This window comes from Globicephala melas, chromosome 9 (assembly GCF_963455315.2).
Source record: "Globicephala melas chromosome 9, mGloMel1.2, whole genome shotgun sequence".
NCBI classification, from domain to species: Eukaryota; Metazoa; Chordata; class Mammalia; order Artiodactyla; family Delphinidae; genus Globicephala; species Globicephala melas.
Window position 1 is genome coordinate 55,544,326 of NC_083322.1, and position 15,688 is coordinate 55,560,013.

Sequence of the window (15,688 nt, forward strand, 5' to 3'; positions counted from 1 at the left end):
GAGACACAAGAGGGAGGAGATATGGGGATATATGTATATGTATAGCTGATTCACTTTGTTATACAGCAGAAACTAACACACCATTGTAAAGCAATTATACTCCAATAAAGATGTTTAAAAAAAAACAAAACAAAATGGAGGTGCCTCAAAAAACTGAAATTATAGAACTACCTTAAGATCCAGCAATTCCACTCCTGGGTATATATCCAAGGAAAACAAACAGTAATTCAAAAAGATACATGCATCCTAATGTTCAAAGCAGCATTATTTAGAATTGCCGAGTTATGGAAGCAACATTAAGTGTCAATCAACGAATAACTGGCTTAAGAAGATGTCGTATGTATACACAGTGGAATGCTACTCAGTCCTTAAAGAAGAATGAAATACTGCCATTTGCCACAACGTAGATGGACCTAGAGAATATTATGCTCAGTGAAGTAAGTCAGAAAAGACAAATACTCTGTTATCACTTATTTTGGAATGTAAAAAATAAAACAAATGAATGTACGAAACAAAACAGTAATGGGCTCACAGATATAGAGAACAAACTAGTGGTTACCAGTCCATAGAGGGAAGGAGGGAGGAGCAAGGCAGGAGCTGGGGATTAAGAGGTACAAACTACTATGTATAAAATAAGCAACAAGGATAGATTGTACAGCACAGGGAAATACAGCCATTACTTTGTAATTTTAAATGGAGTATAATCTATAAATACTGAATCACTGTGTTGTACACCTAAAGCTAATTTAATACTGTACATCAACTATACTTAAAAAAAAAAAAAACTCCTATGAGAAAACTTGCATTCTTCCTCTGTCCCTTGAAGATGTAAATCTTATCATGTCTTTGAAATGTAAACACCCAGGAGATAGCTAAGGTACTGCCTATAATCACCTGAGACTGGGGGAAAAAAAAGGAGTTGAGGGGAAGAGGCTTTTAGAAAATAGACTGGTATAAAAACTTCCATGGCTAAAATTTTGGGATGGAAGCTACAGGGTCTGTTTGTCTGTGTGTGTTTGTTACGTCTATGGATATGTTATGTATATGTGATACTTTTCTACCTCTGGATGAATATTGCCAAAATTAATTTGTAAAAAGATCTATTTAATTGGCTTAAAGAAAAAAGCACTCATCAAATTTAATATATCTAAACTCTCAGAAACATAATACAAACCAATCCAAATTCTTCTCAAGTTTATGTGATCTGGGATAATTTTCAGTAAATAAAAGCTAGTTTAAGTATGTATCTGTTACAAAATTTGCCATGGTGGCTGTTTTAATGTCTCATGAAATTTTCATAAGTAATCTAAATATAATTGTTTAAAACTTAACTAGTTCTTAAGTGAACTTCTCAACAATAATTAAGTTTTATGATATGTCTACTTAAATAGTTTCCAGAATCTCTTTGGTAACTTATACCCTTAGAGTTTTGGTAAGTGATGAAATATCTTTGGATATCTTGATCATTTCTAAATAAAATACTGAAACATTAATTATTGAACATCTATTTACTTCTGGCTTCTTACTACAAAGGAACTAAAAATACTTGGATGTATAAATAAATGTGTCCTATTCTACACTGAAGAACTGTACTGTTAAAGTATATTCTTTTAGAAATTATGAAATGTATGCATTAATTTGCTAGTCTACAGAATGCTGGTGTAACAGTTCACAATCACTAGAAATTAAGGTTTAAGTGTTAAGAATTCTAATTTATATAATTAAAACTGAGAAATAATAAGGAAAACAACTGTATGCAACTCTATTCTGATTGTTTCAGAATGGGAAAGAGAATAAAGGACAAACTAAATGGGTATGGAACATTGGAAAGAGACTTTTACTTTGTCAAGCTGGCTAAAACGGAAGGAATTTATTATAAGGGTTCTAAAAAATAAGTTTTAGTTTTATATAAGTACATTACTGATATTAAAACTTCTCTTTCAGGACAAAATTTTTTTGGACTACTGGTCTGCTATTGATAAGACTGTGAAAGGTTTTTCTTTACCTTTTAAGTAGTCTGCCTAGAAAACAAAGAAAAATAACTTCCTATGCCTCATGTCTGACTGCTTAAGAAAATGCTCTTGTCTAAGGCGCTTTTTGTTGTTTGTTTGTTTTACAACTATGTAACTTTCTGTATTTGCCTGCAAAGTCTTTAATTGTTGCTTTGGTTAAGTGAATAATATTGTTTAACAGTGACCTACGATAGTATGGTGTTTTAAAACCAAATATTTTTGACAAATCTCTCCAAAATCAAATTCTAAATAAGGCTTTTTGACCTTTAACTCTGGGATTTTCCAGAGGGCCCCTGGAACGTCTCATAAGATTTGTTCTCTCTCTCCCCTTATAAAAAGAGATATAAATTAGGATTACTTGATATATTAAATTACATGGGAAACACTGACATAATACTAAAAGTTATATTTATATGGATATGTTATTATATGGATGTTATTAATATCTTATAGAAACTATAAAATTCCTAAATATCTGATATGTAATATTATCAACCATAATTCCAGTTGTCTTAAAATACTGTCAGAGAAATAACCAAATTTCCTTATCAAATGCATTATAATGAAGTTTCATCAGATCTTTAACCATGGACATTTTTAAGTCTCTTGTCGTTTATCGTTATTGTAAAAGTGTTCCTGCAAAAGTGCTTCATCTTCAATGAGACTCATGGAAAGGACTCTAACAAGAACAGGTTTCTGATAATTTTCAATTTACACCACTGAATTAGGTAAGAATTTGCAGAACTCTAATGGGGAAACTGATGGCTTCATAAAACTAACAAAAGATCCATAAAAATTAACTACATGGGACTGAATGAACTACTGAGGATCATTATAATTTTTATGACTTTGTTTGAAACATTGCTATGTTTTGTTTTTCCAGATTTAAGGAAACCTTGTTCTTTTCTCTTAAGCTATCAGTAATTTGGTAAAATATACCTTTGTGAACAAAGATGAAACATGTTTTTCTCCTACCTGATCCCTCCAGAATTCAGAAACTCTTAGTGAGTATTCTTATTTTCATGGATACAGTTATTTCCATAAGTCCAATAAGAATCCTTTCTCCTCGTAACAGGACACAATTGGAAACACTGGTTATATCCTCAAGGCTTTGACTGGAATGTCTTATTTGAGAATGTGCATAGAGCAGAAAAACTAGACAGTTTTAAGGAACTAAGGTTGATTTTATGGAGCCAATAAACCTCCTTGGAAAACCACCCTGGTACCTTGCTTACAGAGTTCCCAGTAACCTTACCAGGTGAGTAAGGAAGGTTATTTCCTGGCAAGTACAAGGACTTCAGGCTATTTTGGGGACCTCTAAAAGAGAAATTAACCCAAATACAGTTGACCCTTCAACAACACAGGGGTTAGGGGTGCCACCCCCACCCCTCCACCCTCTAACCCCTCTAAACACAGTCAAAAATCTGCATATTTACAGTCAGCCCTCTGTACCCACAGTTCTGCCTCCACAGATTCAACCAGCCATGGATTGTGTAGTACTGTAGTAGATGTTTATTGAAAATCTGTATAAGTGGACCCACGCAGTTCAAGTCCATGTTGTTCAAGGGTCAACAGTACATAGCTATTGCAAGCAAAATCTGATGGTAAGTCCTTGGCTCGGCTTCCTAGCCTCAAGAGGCTTTCAAAAGGTCAATCTGAGATTCCTTATGAAAATTTCCAGGAAAGGAGATTTAAAAGCATCTATATGGCCCATTACTATTCTTGTCGAACTTATGTAAATAATCAGGCCAAGTTTAGTGCAACTAGAATGAAAATAGTTTAGTCTTACTGTGGTTATCTTTGTTAGAAATGGGGGTCACTGTAGAGAGAGAAATCATGTTTCAGTAATACAGCTTTGTGGATATCAGATTCTAGTGCTGTTATCTTTGACGTTTGGGTTTCTACCTGTAAACTAGACTGGATCCTGAATCATTCTAGTTTCCACCCCAAACTGCCATGTGGATTATTTTGACTTAAAGGGAATCAAGACCCAGCAGACTTGAGAAAAGCTTTTTTACCTATCCCTTAACTGCCTTAAAAGAATTTAGATACGGGGCCTGCACCAGAATGAGCTATTACCAGAGATAACTTTTTTAATCTCAAAAGACTTATCTGCATGACAGGACAAACGTCTGATTACCAAACACCTGTTCTTCCCATTTTCCTGTGAATTACCCTCCTCCCCTTTGAAGTCCAGGCCCTTATCTCTGTCCTTAGCTCAGGACAGTATATAAGTTTTAACTGCCTGACTGACTTTAGTCTACTATTTTTATGCAGATCTTGAATGTACAAAATTATTTTTTCTCCTGTTAATCCATCTTATGTCAATTTATTTATTAGACCAATCAAAGAATCTAGAAGGGAAGGGAAAATTTTTCTACCCTTTCAGTGTACACATACATGTACACGTATGTGCATGCATACCCCAGAATATAGCAAAATTCAACAAGAAAGTTGTAACTTCTAAAGACCAGGAATACATTTCTTTTTTTTCCCCATTTTTAACTTTCTTTAAATTGAGATATAATTGACATATACGGTTATATTAGTTTTAGGTGTACAACATAGTGATTTGATATATGTATATATTGTGAAAGAATTACCACAATAAGTATAGATATCATCCATCATCATCTCAGTTACATTGTTTTTTCTTGTGAAAAGAATTTTTAAGATCTATTCTCTTAGTAACTTGCAAATATATACTACAGTATTGTTAACTGTAGTCTTCATGCTGTACATTACAGAGGAATGCATTTCTTGAATTAAGTTGAATCATTGACCTAGAATGGTTCCCAGTCTATGGGTCTCAGACTCCAAAGTTACTAGTGAGACAACTGCAAGCCTATAAATTCAAATGTATATTAAACACGGTCTACAAGTGAATAAATGTGAATGTATTTAAATGGTCTTTAATTATTAATGAGATTAATAAAATATAAATTATTTTGAAAACAAAACAGTTATATTTTCATAATTTTTGGAAACTGTATAGTGGAATCATTTTGGGCTTTTGACTTTCCTTTATTTTCTTTGACGCTTTTAAAATTAAACCAAGTCATTAACCAATTCATCTGATTATATTTGAATTATTTATAATGAAAATTCATTTATAATGAAAATTCATTTTTGACTTCTATATTCCTGAAGTTTTGGGGTATTTAAACACATGGCTACTAAGCAAATGTTTTGAATTGCTTTTAAATATTCAAAGTATTACTTGTGATTTTAAAAGAACTTTAAAAGTTTGAGTAACTGTCACCTGTAATAATATCTATACTTCTGGATCAGAATCTTTTACTTACAGCTCAGCAAAGTTCTTCCAGTCATCTTCACTGATGGATGGCCTTGTGTGACTGAGCGCAGTCATTAAATGTGACTGACTAATAGCCAGACTGGTTCTGATGGGGCCTGCTTGGTTAAGGGCATCATCCTCCTTAAATAAAAAAAAAAGACAAAAGTTAACTTAGAGACGTGATGGAAAAGGAAGTCCAAGTGTTATTTCTTTTTGCCAGTTTTCTTAGGAGACTATACATTCCCTTTCTCATAAGATTACTAAAAATTGTTAGCACATAATCATTTGACTGATTGATGTGTTTCAGTCCCTTGTTTATAAAGAGAGCTCATTTACCAATCAAAAAATACATATCAAAAAGGAAAAACAATTTTTAAAAAGTTTTACAATTATAATGAAGAGGAAAAAGCCATACTCCAATTTGGCTTTGGTATCTGCCTTTGATAATACTGATATCTGCCCGCAGTTGATCTCTTTGTTCCTGTGTGAGCTCTTGATAACCCTCTTGTGAGGCTGTTCTGAAGACTGGGGGTTGTGAGGACTGATCTTTCCCAGGAACTCCAGGAAAATCCCGAGTCATGGAGCTTGGTGCTGACAGGCATTGTGAGCTCTTCGTTGTTAAGCATAATAATGAGAGAAGGAAGGGAGAAAGGGAGAGAGGAAGGGAGGGAAAAAGAGCAAAGGAGAAAAAAATTATTTATCAAAGATAGAATTATGAACTTTAAGCAATAAAACTTTAACATGGGTAAGCTTACATTTTAATCAACTGAAATTAAGCAAGTTTAAAATACGTTCATATTCTGTAAAGGTTCATCTATACCTATGTTGTTGAACCACCACAGAGTGAAAACTGCCAATCATACAAGGTTTTTATAATGCTTTGTTATTAAATCCACCACAAATGCCCTAATGATAGGGTATATACTAAGGTTCTGGGACATTTCTACATGTAAGTTAAACAGAAAACAAAGACTAGAATTAAAACAGCTTACTATTCCTGAGAATAAAAATGGGTTATGTTTATATTTTTAAAAACCTAATAAAGGAAATTTACCCCCAAATTACTAAATATTTGTAAAAATGTTAACCACTAAAGCAACAGTGAACCACTGTTAATTTTCTGAGATATGTGTCAAATGCTATTTTAGTTTAGAAAAACAATGATATTGCCCAAATTTAATCTAAACATTTTCCTTGTTGAAACATTACTACTACTAAGTTTTTCACTGTGCTTATATTTTCCACCAGAAGTATTACCAATAGATAACATTTGGTTGTTAGAATTTTTGACATTATTGTACCAAATTTCTCATTATCCTCAACTGTTCTACAATAACAGAATTTAAGTTTAATACAAAATGAATCTGCTACTAAAGATGTTTTAAAGCCACTAATGAAGGGAGAAAAACCTGAAAGAAACCAAAGGGTAATCACAACCACTGGCTACTTCGGCTCCCCTTACTGCCAGCTCTGTCTTAACACGGAGTGAAAATGATTAGTGTAAGAAAAGACTGTTTTACTGAAGGACAAACCAACCAGAAAGAACATGTGGGGCTAGTTAGGACATAAATTACACCAACATACAGCTGTCTATTTCAGAACTGTACAGTGACTGCACAAGGTACCAAATCAGAAGAGGTTCCGTTTCCAAGTTCTGATTCATAAGAGCTTCCAAAGTAGAGCCGGTACATATTGAATTTTGATTCATCTGGAAGCACCTCAGACATCTCTAGAGAAACAAGGGACTGCTCTAAGCCACATTCTCCATCTCCAGCTGAATCATCAGAGCCACTGCTGTGGTTAAGAAAAACCATTGAAGACAGACTCAGGTCACTATCAGAGCTGGAACCTCCATCCTAAAACACACAAAAGGACAACCAGTTGTAAAGCTCTAAATAGTCCACAATTCAAAAATAAACCACACAGAGACAGCATTCTAATAGACCAGTACAAGGAAACTTGAGGCATTTTTTTACAAAAGCTCTTATTGATTCTCTAATGGTTCTGAGTCACATCACAAGATTTTAACTATTAAAATAAGGAAAGAACATATGGAATGTGTAGATAACTTGCCAACCATCTCCCCCAAAACTAACAAAGCTAGGACTCAGACCTCGATTTTATTTTCATGTCTCTTTCAATTCACATTTTTCTACTCTGAAATGATAAAGCACTCTATAACATGGCTGATTCATCATTATAGAGTAGTTTACTTGTAAACACCTTTTTTCCCCTTTCATTAGCAGAAAAAAACCTTCAATGGCTTGCCAAAATAAATAGCAAAAACTTGGCAGTATCTAAATTTAGTCCCTGCAAGAATCTCCAACAAAATGTAGCAGAGGGGAGTATACAGTTGAAAACCCTTCCCAGAAAATATATGGTAAAGTCCATAATGTGGCAGAGATCAAATTATTTTCTGCCAAAATTAAAATATTATCCTTAGAGAAAAAAACTGATTCTAGTGCTGGAGAACAGATAAGATAAACCTAGAACATTTTGTTGTATAGGGAAGTAAGTAAGTGATCAAAGGATGATGAGGACATATCAAAAGGACACAGAAGCCATCCAAAAGGGGCTCCTATTGGCCATATCTGGGACAATTTGAGTTTCAAAATAACTATCTGATGATCTTTTTTAAAAGTAAAAAATGAATTTAAAATCTCAATATAATTCTTACCTCAATTCAAAGAATACCCTTCCACACACCAACATATTTTGCCAATAGTAAGGTAATGTTAGAGAAATAGACACTAAACTCTTCAAATAATTACAAATTCTCTGCAAAGCCAATATTCCAATTATGGTACACTCGACTAAAGGTAAATTTCTATACAGTTAACTAAAGTTGTTAAAAAGTAGGAATTTCTTTTAAGGTTGAAATTTTGACACTGAACTGCTCGTATCACTCATAAGACACCATAGTAACGATCTCCTCATATAACTCACCTGCAGCCCACAGGACAGCAGCCTTCCATGTAAGGCCTCTAACTGGGCATTGTAAAGTAAAGCTTTCAGATCAGCTCCCGTAAAGGAGCTGGTTACTGATGCCACGTTCTGAAGGTCCACATCATCTGCCAGAGGTAGAGAGTCACTGAGAACGTTTAAAATTTCAAGACGTGACACCTGAAGGGAGAAAAACTAATTGATTTAACAAATAAAATTGAATACGTTATTTTAAACTGTGTCTCTTAGAATTTTTCTTATAAATTCACTTCATATATCTTATAAGCTTTACAAATAAGTTGAGGAATGTACCAGTAGGCTACATCTATCTTCCTTGGAACTTTTTCCCTAACAGAAGGAACATAGGAAAATGAATGAAAATCAACATTCTTAACTATTTAGTGTAAATCATTTCTAATTCAGACAGTGCTTATTTTCTAGATTTGGGCAAATGAGCCAAGAAAGTGTTTTGAAAGAAAAAATAACTGCTACATGTGATATATAGACATTTTATATCTTTGACTATTCATTTGTCTATCTCTTCTTTTACTCATTCATTTCTAAATTTGGGAAAAAGAGCTCCATCAACATAGGACTAGGAAAAAGTCATATCTCTATGTAACATGCATAGATGCTTCCTAGTCCTATGCTTGATTCAGTATCAGTCTTTTGTCTGGATAATGAGGTGTGTGATCTTTGAACACAGGGAACATGGCCATGCAATACTTGTTTTTCCAATTGGCCAACACTGAAAGAGTATAAAGTTTTCAGACTTGCATGGAATGGCTGGGCCAAAAAAAGGCTTTGCATCTAATTCAGAATCTTTTCATGCTGTAAGAAAGCACTGACTAAGGCCTTTGCCAAAAGCTGGTCTTCTAAGGACGGCTTCTATTACCTGGCAGAAGTAAAGTTCACAAGGAAAGAGTATAGCATTTGTTGGATTTTGGACTCAAAACATGAAATTGTCACCTGATCAGGAGGAGGACAGTATACACATTTATCTAGTCGGCCAGGCCTGAGCAGGGCAGGGTCAATCAAGTCAGGGCGACTAGTGGCAGCCAATACATAAACACCTGGGGGGGGGAATAAAAATCCTTTACTAAATCCTGGTGAAATCTTGTTATAAGAAGATATTTCTGTATTTACAATTATTACCCTGTAAGCCTTCTACTCCATCCAACTGAGTCAGCAACTGGTTAACTACACGATCTGTAACTCCTGTATTATCGTGGCCTCGTCGAGGTGCAATAGATTCAAATTCATCAAAGAAAAGGATGCAGGGCTTTGCAGCCTGTGCTCTGGGGAAACAAACAGTATTTCCTATCTGAATAGGGCTTCAGAGTTTGCAAAGTAATTTCATATATATATCTATATCTGTATACACATACACACACATATATATATACTTATGTATTTATTTAATTCTTCACAACAAACCCTTAAGGAAGTCAAGGCATATGTAATTATCCTTGTTTTCAGTAAACCAGGTCTTAGAGAGGTCAGGGAAGACACATGCCTTCTGGACAGAGACTAAAACAAAAACCAGTCTTACTCAATGAGTGAAATGCTTCTTTGATTCTTATTACAAGTAAACTCTTTTTAATATGCTTACTGGCCACCTGCAATTCTTTTGTGCAATGTCTCTTCGTGTCTTTTGTCCATTACATTTTGGCGAGCTTAGTACTTTTATTTTGTAAGGCTCTCTATAAAATATATTTTAGTTATACATATTACATTTTTTCTAACTTGAACTTTGACATATAGTTTTATTAATTTATTAACTAATTTTGTTTTCATTAAAAAGAAGGTAACATAAGTTCCATCTCTGGTAAAAGGATGGACTAGATGTCTAAAGAATCACCCCTAATACAAAATATCTGTCATGGTGACGGAAAAAACCCAACAAATATCTTAGTAAATACATGGCAAGTAAGATAAATCTGGGGCCAACAACACACTGGATTACCTGTGCCTTGAACGTTTGGCAAAACTCTCTTAAAAAACCAACTAGGTCTGATGTTTGATTTATGCAAGGATTTTTAACTAGCGCCCACTGTTTTCCTACCTTTACAAGACTATTCAGATTTTGTTTCTTCCTTGCTTGACTTTGGTCAAATATATTTTGTCTGTTACCCAAGTTTCAAAAACACTGGCATAAAGTTTATAATATTATTTCACAATATTCCCTTATTATCTTTTACATTTCTGGTATATCTTTAGTCTTGCTTCCTCACCTTTATTCCTAATGTTGTTTATTCATGCTTGCTTTCTTCTTGATCAGTCTTGCTGGAGATCAACTGTATCAGGTTTACAAAACATATTTGGGTTTGTGAACTTCTCTACTGAATTGTTTTCTATTTTACTAATTTCTGTTCTTTATTATTTCCCTCTTTATTTTCATTTATATCTGTCTTTTTCTAATTTCATGAGATGGATACCTAGTGATTAACTTTCAGTCTTTTTTCTTTTCTAAAAATTAAAAGCCATATTTTCCTTGAAATAAGTTTTGCAGTATCTCACAATTTTAATAAACAGCATTTTCCTTATTAGTGCTCATTATTTTCCATTAGATCTCTTCTTTCACTTATGATTTATTTAGTTTTTTAAAAAATATCTAAATGTATGGGGGGGCTTATCCTTTTCTTGATTATTTTAACTTGTGTTTTCAGAAAATGGAGTCTCTATGATATTATTTCTTTGAAACACTGCAATCACTATGTATGGCCTGACATATGGCCAATTTTCAAAAATGTTCCAGGTGTGCCTGAAAAGAATGTGTATTCTCCAATTGTTGGGTACATGTTCTAAATATGCTTACATCAACCTTGCTGAATATGTTGTTTAAATCTTCTAAACTTTTACTATTTTTTAAAACTATTTTTTCACTAACTAATTACTGAGAACTGTGTTAAAATCTTCTACTATGAAGGTGGATCTGTCAATTTCTCCTTGGAGTTCTATAAATTTTTGCCTTAAATATTTTGAAGTTACAGTATTAGATACAAATAATTTTATAATTGTAATAGATTTCTGGTAAATTGAACCTTTTGTCAATATGTGGTTGACTGTCTTTACCTGTAATAGGCTTTTCTGGTAATATTCTTTTCTTAAATTGGGTGGTAGCAATACAAGAGTTCATTTTATTATTCTTTAAAATATATATGTACATTATATATATTCTCCTAATTGCATATTTTATAATAAAATTTTAGTGGAATAGAACAAAGTAGCTCTTTCATTTAGAAGCTTCCTGTAATCCCATCACATTTAAGTAATTTTTTTACTCTTAAATATTAGCTTCTGTATTCATATGTATTTTTATATAAATGCAGTAATAATTATGCTCTATTTTAATTACATTGATCAGATGGAATCTTAATTTATAAAAGAGATAAATTGGGGTAATTATGTGCTTCATATACTTTGAGAATCCTTGAGTAACCACTTATGATTCCACTTTCAGCATTTCAGAAATATTTCTATTGTAAATATAAAACCAAATAATTTCCAAAACTTAATATCAAAAATGTTTTATATTTAAGTGGTATTTGGTAAAACAGTGAATTTTTGTTCTTCAGTTTATTAATAACCCACATAAATCACAGGTTTCAAACATCAGTTTTTCAACTGAAGACCAAAAAGCATTGACTGATAAATAACCACAGAGCCAGTTACTTTAAAAAAACATTCACTGGTAACTAACCTAATAAAAATATCCCGTACAGCTTGTTCACTTGCTCCAATATATTTGCTGAGTAACTCTGGTCCCTATTAGGTAAAATAAAATTAAATTAGAATTCATTCGAAACTATCTAAAAACAAAATATACTTTTTGTTCATGACTAAGTCTAAATGCAATAACAGAAAAATTTTAATATAATTAATGGATTTCTCTGAACTACATTTAAAAAATTAATGCGGCTGGACTAAATATCATACCACAAGTTCTATACTTGGTGTTTCCTTTGCTTAGAACATTTGTCCCCAGATAGTCTCATGGCTCACTGCTTCATTTTATTTAGATCTCTGACAAAATGCCACATCCTCAGAAAGGCCTTGTCTGACAAACCCATCTATGACTCACTCCAGTTACTTTACACCTCCTTCCCTTGACTGTTTTCCTACCTAGTACCTACCACCACCTGACAGTATATTATACATTGAATGTGTCTGTTTATTGTCTCCCTCCCTCCACTAGTAGAATATAAGCTCCAAGAAGGCAGTTTTGTTCATTACTGAATCTCCAGTGCCAAAAACAGTGCCTGCTCCATAATAAGTACTGAATAATTATTTGTTTAGTAAGGTAATGAATGGTTTAAAAAGGGAAAATGTTCCATTTATCTCACATCTTTGGAGACTCCAAAAAATATGTAATGTGATATGAATTACTTTAATTAGCATCTTCAGTAACTGAAACCAATTTATTTGCTCAGAAGTTGAAGAATGTATCATTTTTTCTAAAAGTCAACTGAGGAAACTTTCAAAACAAACTTTACTACATATAACAATATCAATAATGAGGACAGTCTTTCCTTAAATTGGGATATTTTAAAAAACTGAATAGGCCCTAAAGTGATCTCCAATGAAAAATCATTACCTTAAAAAGACCAAAAAGTGATCAGGATATGTGACCAAAATAAAGAATTTCTAATACTCAGCCATCTAGATAGCTATTAATATACTAATATTTGATTATATTTTCTCAGTATAGTCAGGGAACTACAGAGGATGGAACAAGAAACAACTAAGGCAAAATATTAGGAAAAAGGCAACAAACTGGTGTCAGTGAAAGGGCTGTCTTTGATACATGCCTCCTGGGATCCACCCAGACCTACACAGCCTCAACTCTCTACCGAAACCTGTGCATTGAGAACTCATCCCAATTGAGATTTGAAGATTTACTAAAGGGAAGAGATAAGATGTCCTCCCTAATGGAACAATCTAAAATACAACAATATTTGCAAGTGTTAATCTTGAAAATTATATGTAAAAAAAAAAGTAAAACTACATTCTAGTGACAAGTAAAAAAGAAGAATATGGTCATAGTTATTCCAAATTCCAAAAAAAGAAGATAGGGAAATTTAAAAGTTATAGCTCTCCATCAATGCCAGGATACCCACATAACCAGCTCAGAAAATCTCATGTGATAAAAAGAGGGTAGGCATAACCCAACTGCAAATTAATAAACTGGGTTTCAGATTATAAATCAATTTTGAATAAGTTTACAATACAGGTTTCCCTCACTTTTTGAAGTTTGCTTTACACTACTTCACTTTTATTAAAGACCTACATTAGTAACTGTTTTCGCTAACAAAGAAATCCAAAGAAAACGTTCACGTTTATGAAAAAGGGTGAAAAGCGAAAAGCATTCAGTGTTTATCCCGCTGTGAGCTGTTGGAGAGGCAGAACATGCCCCAGCGGCAACAGTGGCGCCACCAAGCTTCTTTCTAGGGAACTACACACAGCATCAAGCCATCATAGTTTTGAACTGTGTCTGGGAGCATCTGTGCTTTATCTCGACTTATTTTGTCCATCCATTAGCAAGATGTGTCCAATTGCTTCTTTGTTTTCTACCATTTCAGTTTACAGTAATGTTTCATAGAAACACTCTACTTCCGGATGGTGGGGGGAAATCTGCATATGATTACTTTGCCTTGAAATGTAACCACTCTTTGGCAAACAAATATTGCTGGGGTGCTGAAGCTGTACAAATAAGACAGCACATCCCAGACCATAATGACACACCAGTGGTGGAGTGTGAAGCAGTACCCAAAATGATCTGCTAGCATGTCCTTTAATGACCATACTCACCCTGTATCTGAAAAAATTTAACTTGGTGTGACACAGCAAGGGCGAAATATAGCCAACAAATAAAAACCCCAGCTTCCTGCCTTAGTGTGGTCTCCAGCCCCTAGTCTTCTAGGTTTTCTTCCCCCTTCAAGTTTGCTCTTTTATCTGATTATTTAGGCGTAATTCTATTTTATAATGCATGAAGATCTGCCTTAAGCAAGAACATAATAAGCCCTCCAAAAGAGAGATGCCTCATTATTCAATTTCCCACACAGTTTAACTAATAGATGGATCACTGCTCCTACTAGTTTTCCAAATATGAGATTAACCCGCTATCAAGAAACATAAATGGTGTTGGCGAGGATATGGAGAAATAGGTATACTCACTCACACACTGCTGGTAGGAATGTAAGATGGTGCGGTCCTCAAAAACTTACACATAGAATTACCATATGACCCAGAAATTACACTCCTGGGTATATATGTATTCCAGAGAAATGAAAACATATGTCCACACAGAAATTTATACACAAATGTTTATAGCAGCATTATTCATAACAGCCAAAAAATGGGGACAACCCAAATGTCCACCAGTGATGAATGGATAAACAAACTGTGGCATATCCACACCACCTTAAAAAAGACTGAATATCATCCCGCCATAAAAAGTACTGAACTAAAAAAAAAGAACTTAAAAAAAAAAAAAAAAAGTACTGAACTACTGAGGCATGCTACAACTTGGATGAACCCTGAAAACATTATGCTAAGTGAAAGAAGCCAGACACAAAAGGTGACATATTGCATGATTTCTTTTATATGAAATAGCTAGAACAGACAAATCCATAGAGACAGAAAGCAGATTAGTGGTTGCCAGGGGCTGGGGGAAGGAGAATGGGCTGAAAAAGTTTTGCAACTAGAGAGAGGTGCTGGCTACACAGCATTGTGAATGCACTAAATGCCACTGACCTGTACACTTTAAAATAGTTAATTATGTAAATTTTCCCTCAGTTAAATAAAAAAGAAAAAAGAAGAGAAAAAAGATAAATGCCAAACATACCTTGACACTAATAAAATTCATTCCACTCTCTCGTGCAATTACTCCAGCTAGTAAGGTTTTTCCTGTTCCAGGAGGACCATACAACAGCACTCCTGTCCTTTGTCGTATGGGCAAGTTTGCAAATAATTCTGGGTACTGAAAGAAAAATATGACAAAGAGCTCAACTCTAAAACAAATGACTAAGCAGTGGCCAAAGATCAATGTATAGAAAAAAGTACTTGGGTGGTAACAGTGGCCATCTTTATGACAGTACAATGATAGAAAAAAACATTCCTACTCAGAATAATAAACGAACTCAAAGGAACTACCACAGATTTTTCCCAATTGGACCATGGAATACAGTCCACATAAAAAGCATATAAATGCATCAGAACTTCTTTCCATTTTTTCCTGTTTTTTTTTTTTCAAACATTATAATAGTACTACATTAAGAAAATAAAACCCAACCTTTTAACAAGTATACTGCCTTCCACTTGTATGGTTCATGGGGCAAGTTATGACAGCTATGTATATTCAAATATATTCAATCAAAGGAAGAAAATAAATAATAGAGAAGCATGTGTAATTATAATCGACAGTAAAATCTCCCAA

General features: G+C 33.8%; 1 protein-coding gene across 3 annotated transcripts in view; it reads right to left on the reverse strand.

Annotated features, from left to right (window-relative positions):
- The window catches only part of PEX1 (peroxisomal biogenesis factor 1), a 79,585-nt gene that overhangs the window by 16,554 nt on the left and 47,343 nt on the right, over nucleotides 1-15,688 (reverse strand). For 2 of the 3 annotated variants that reach the window (XM_030857274.2, XM_060304591.1), the window contains exons 16-23: nucleotides 15,098-15,232; nucleotides 11,954-12,018; nucleotides 9,406-9,548; nucleotides 9,220-9,323; nucleotides 8,254-8,430; nucleotides 6,933-7,163; nucleotides 5,723-5,917; nucleotides 5,318-5,448 (exon numbers count right to left, since the gene is read on the reverse strand). In XM_030857274.2, the coding sequence (XP_030713134.1) occupies nucleotides 5,318-5,448; nucleotides 5,723-5,917; nucleotides 6,933-7,163; nucleotides 8,254-8,430; nucleotides 9,220-9,323; nucleotides 9,406-9,548; nucleotides 11,954-12,018; nucleotides 15,098-15,232 (1,181 nt within the window). Of the gene's footprint in view, nucleotides 1-5,317; nucleotides 5,449-5,722; nucleotides 5,918-6,891; nucleotides 7,164-8,253; nucleotides 8,431-9,219; nucleotides 9,324-9,405; nucleotides 9,549-11,953; nucleotides 12,019-15,097; nucleotides 15,233-15,688 lie in introns of those variants that run through there. The other variant, XM_030857275.2, reaches the window with a different exon arrangement.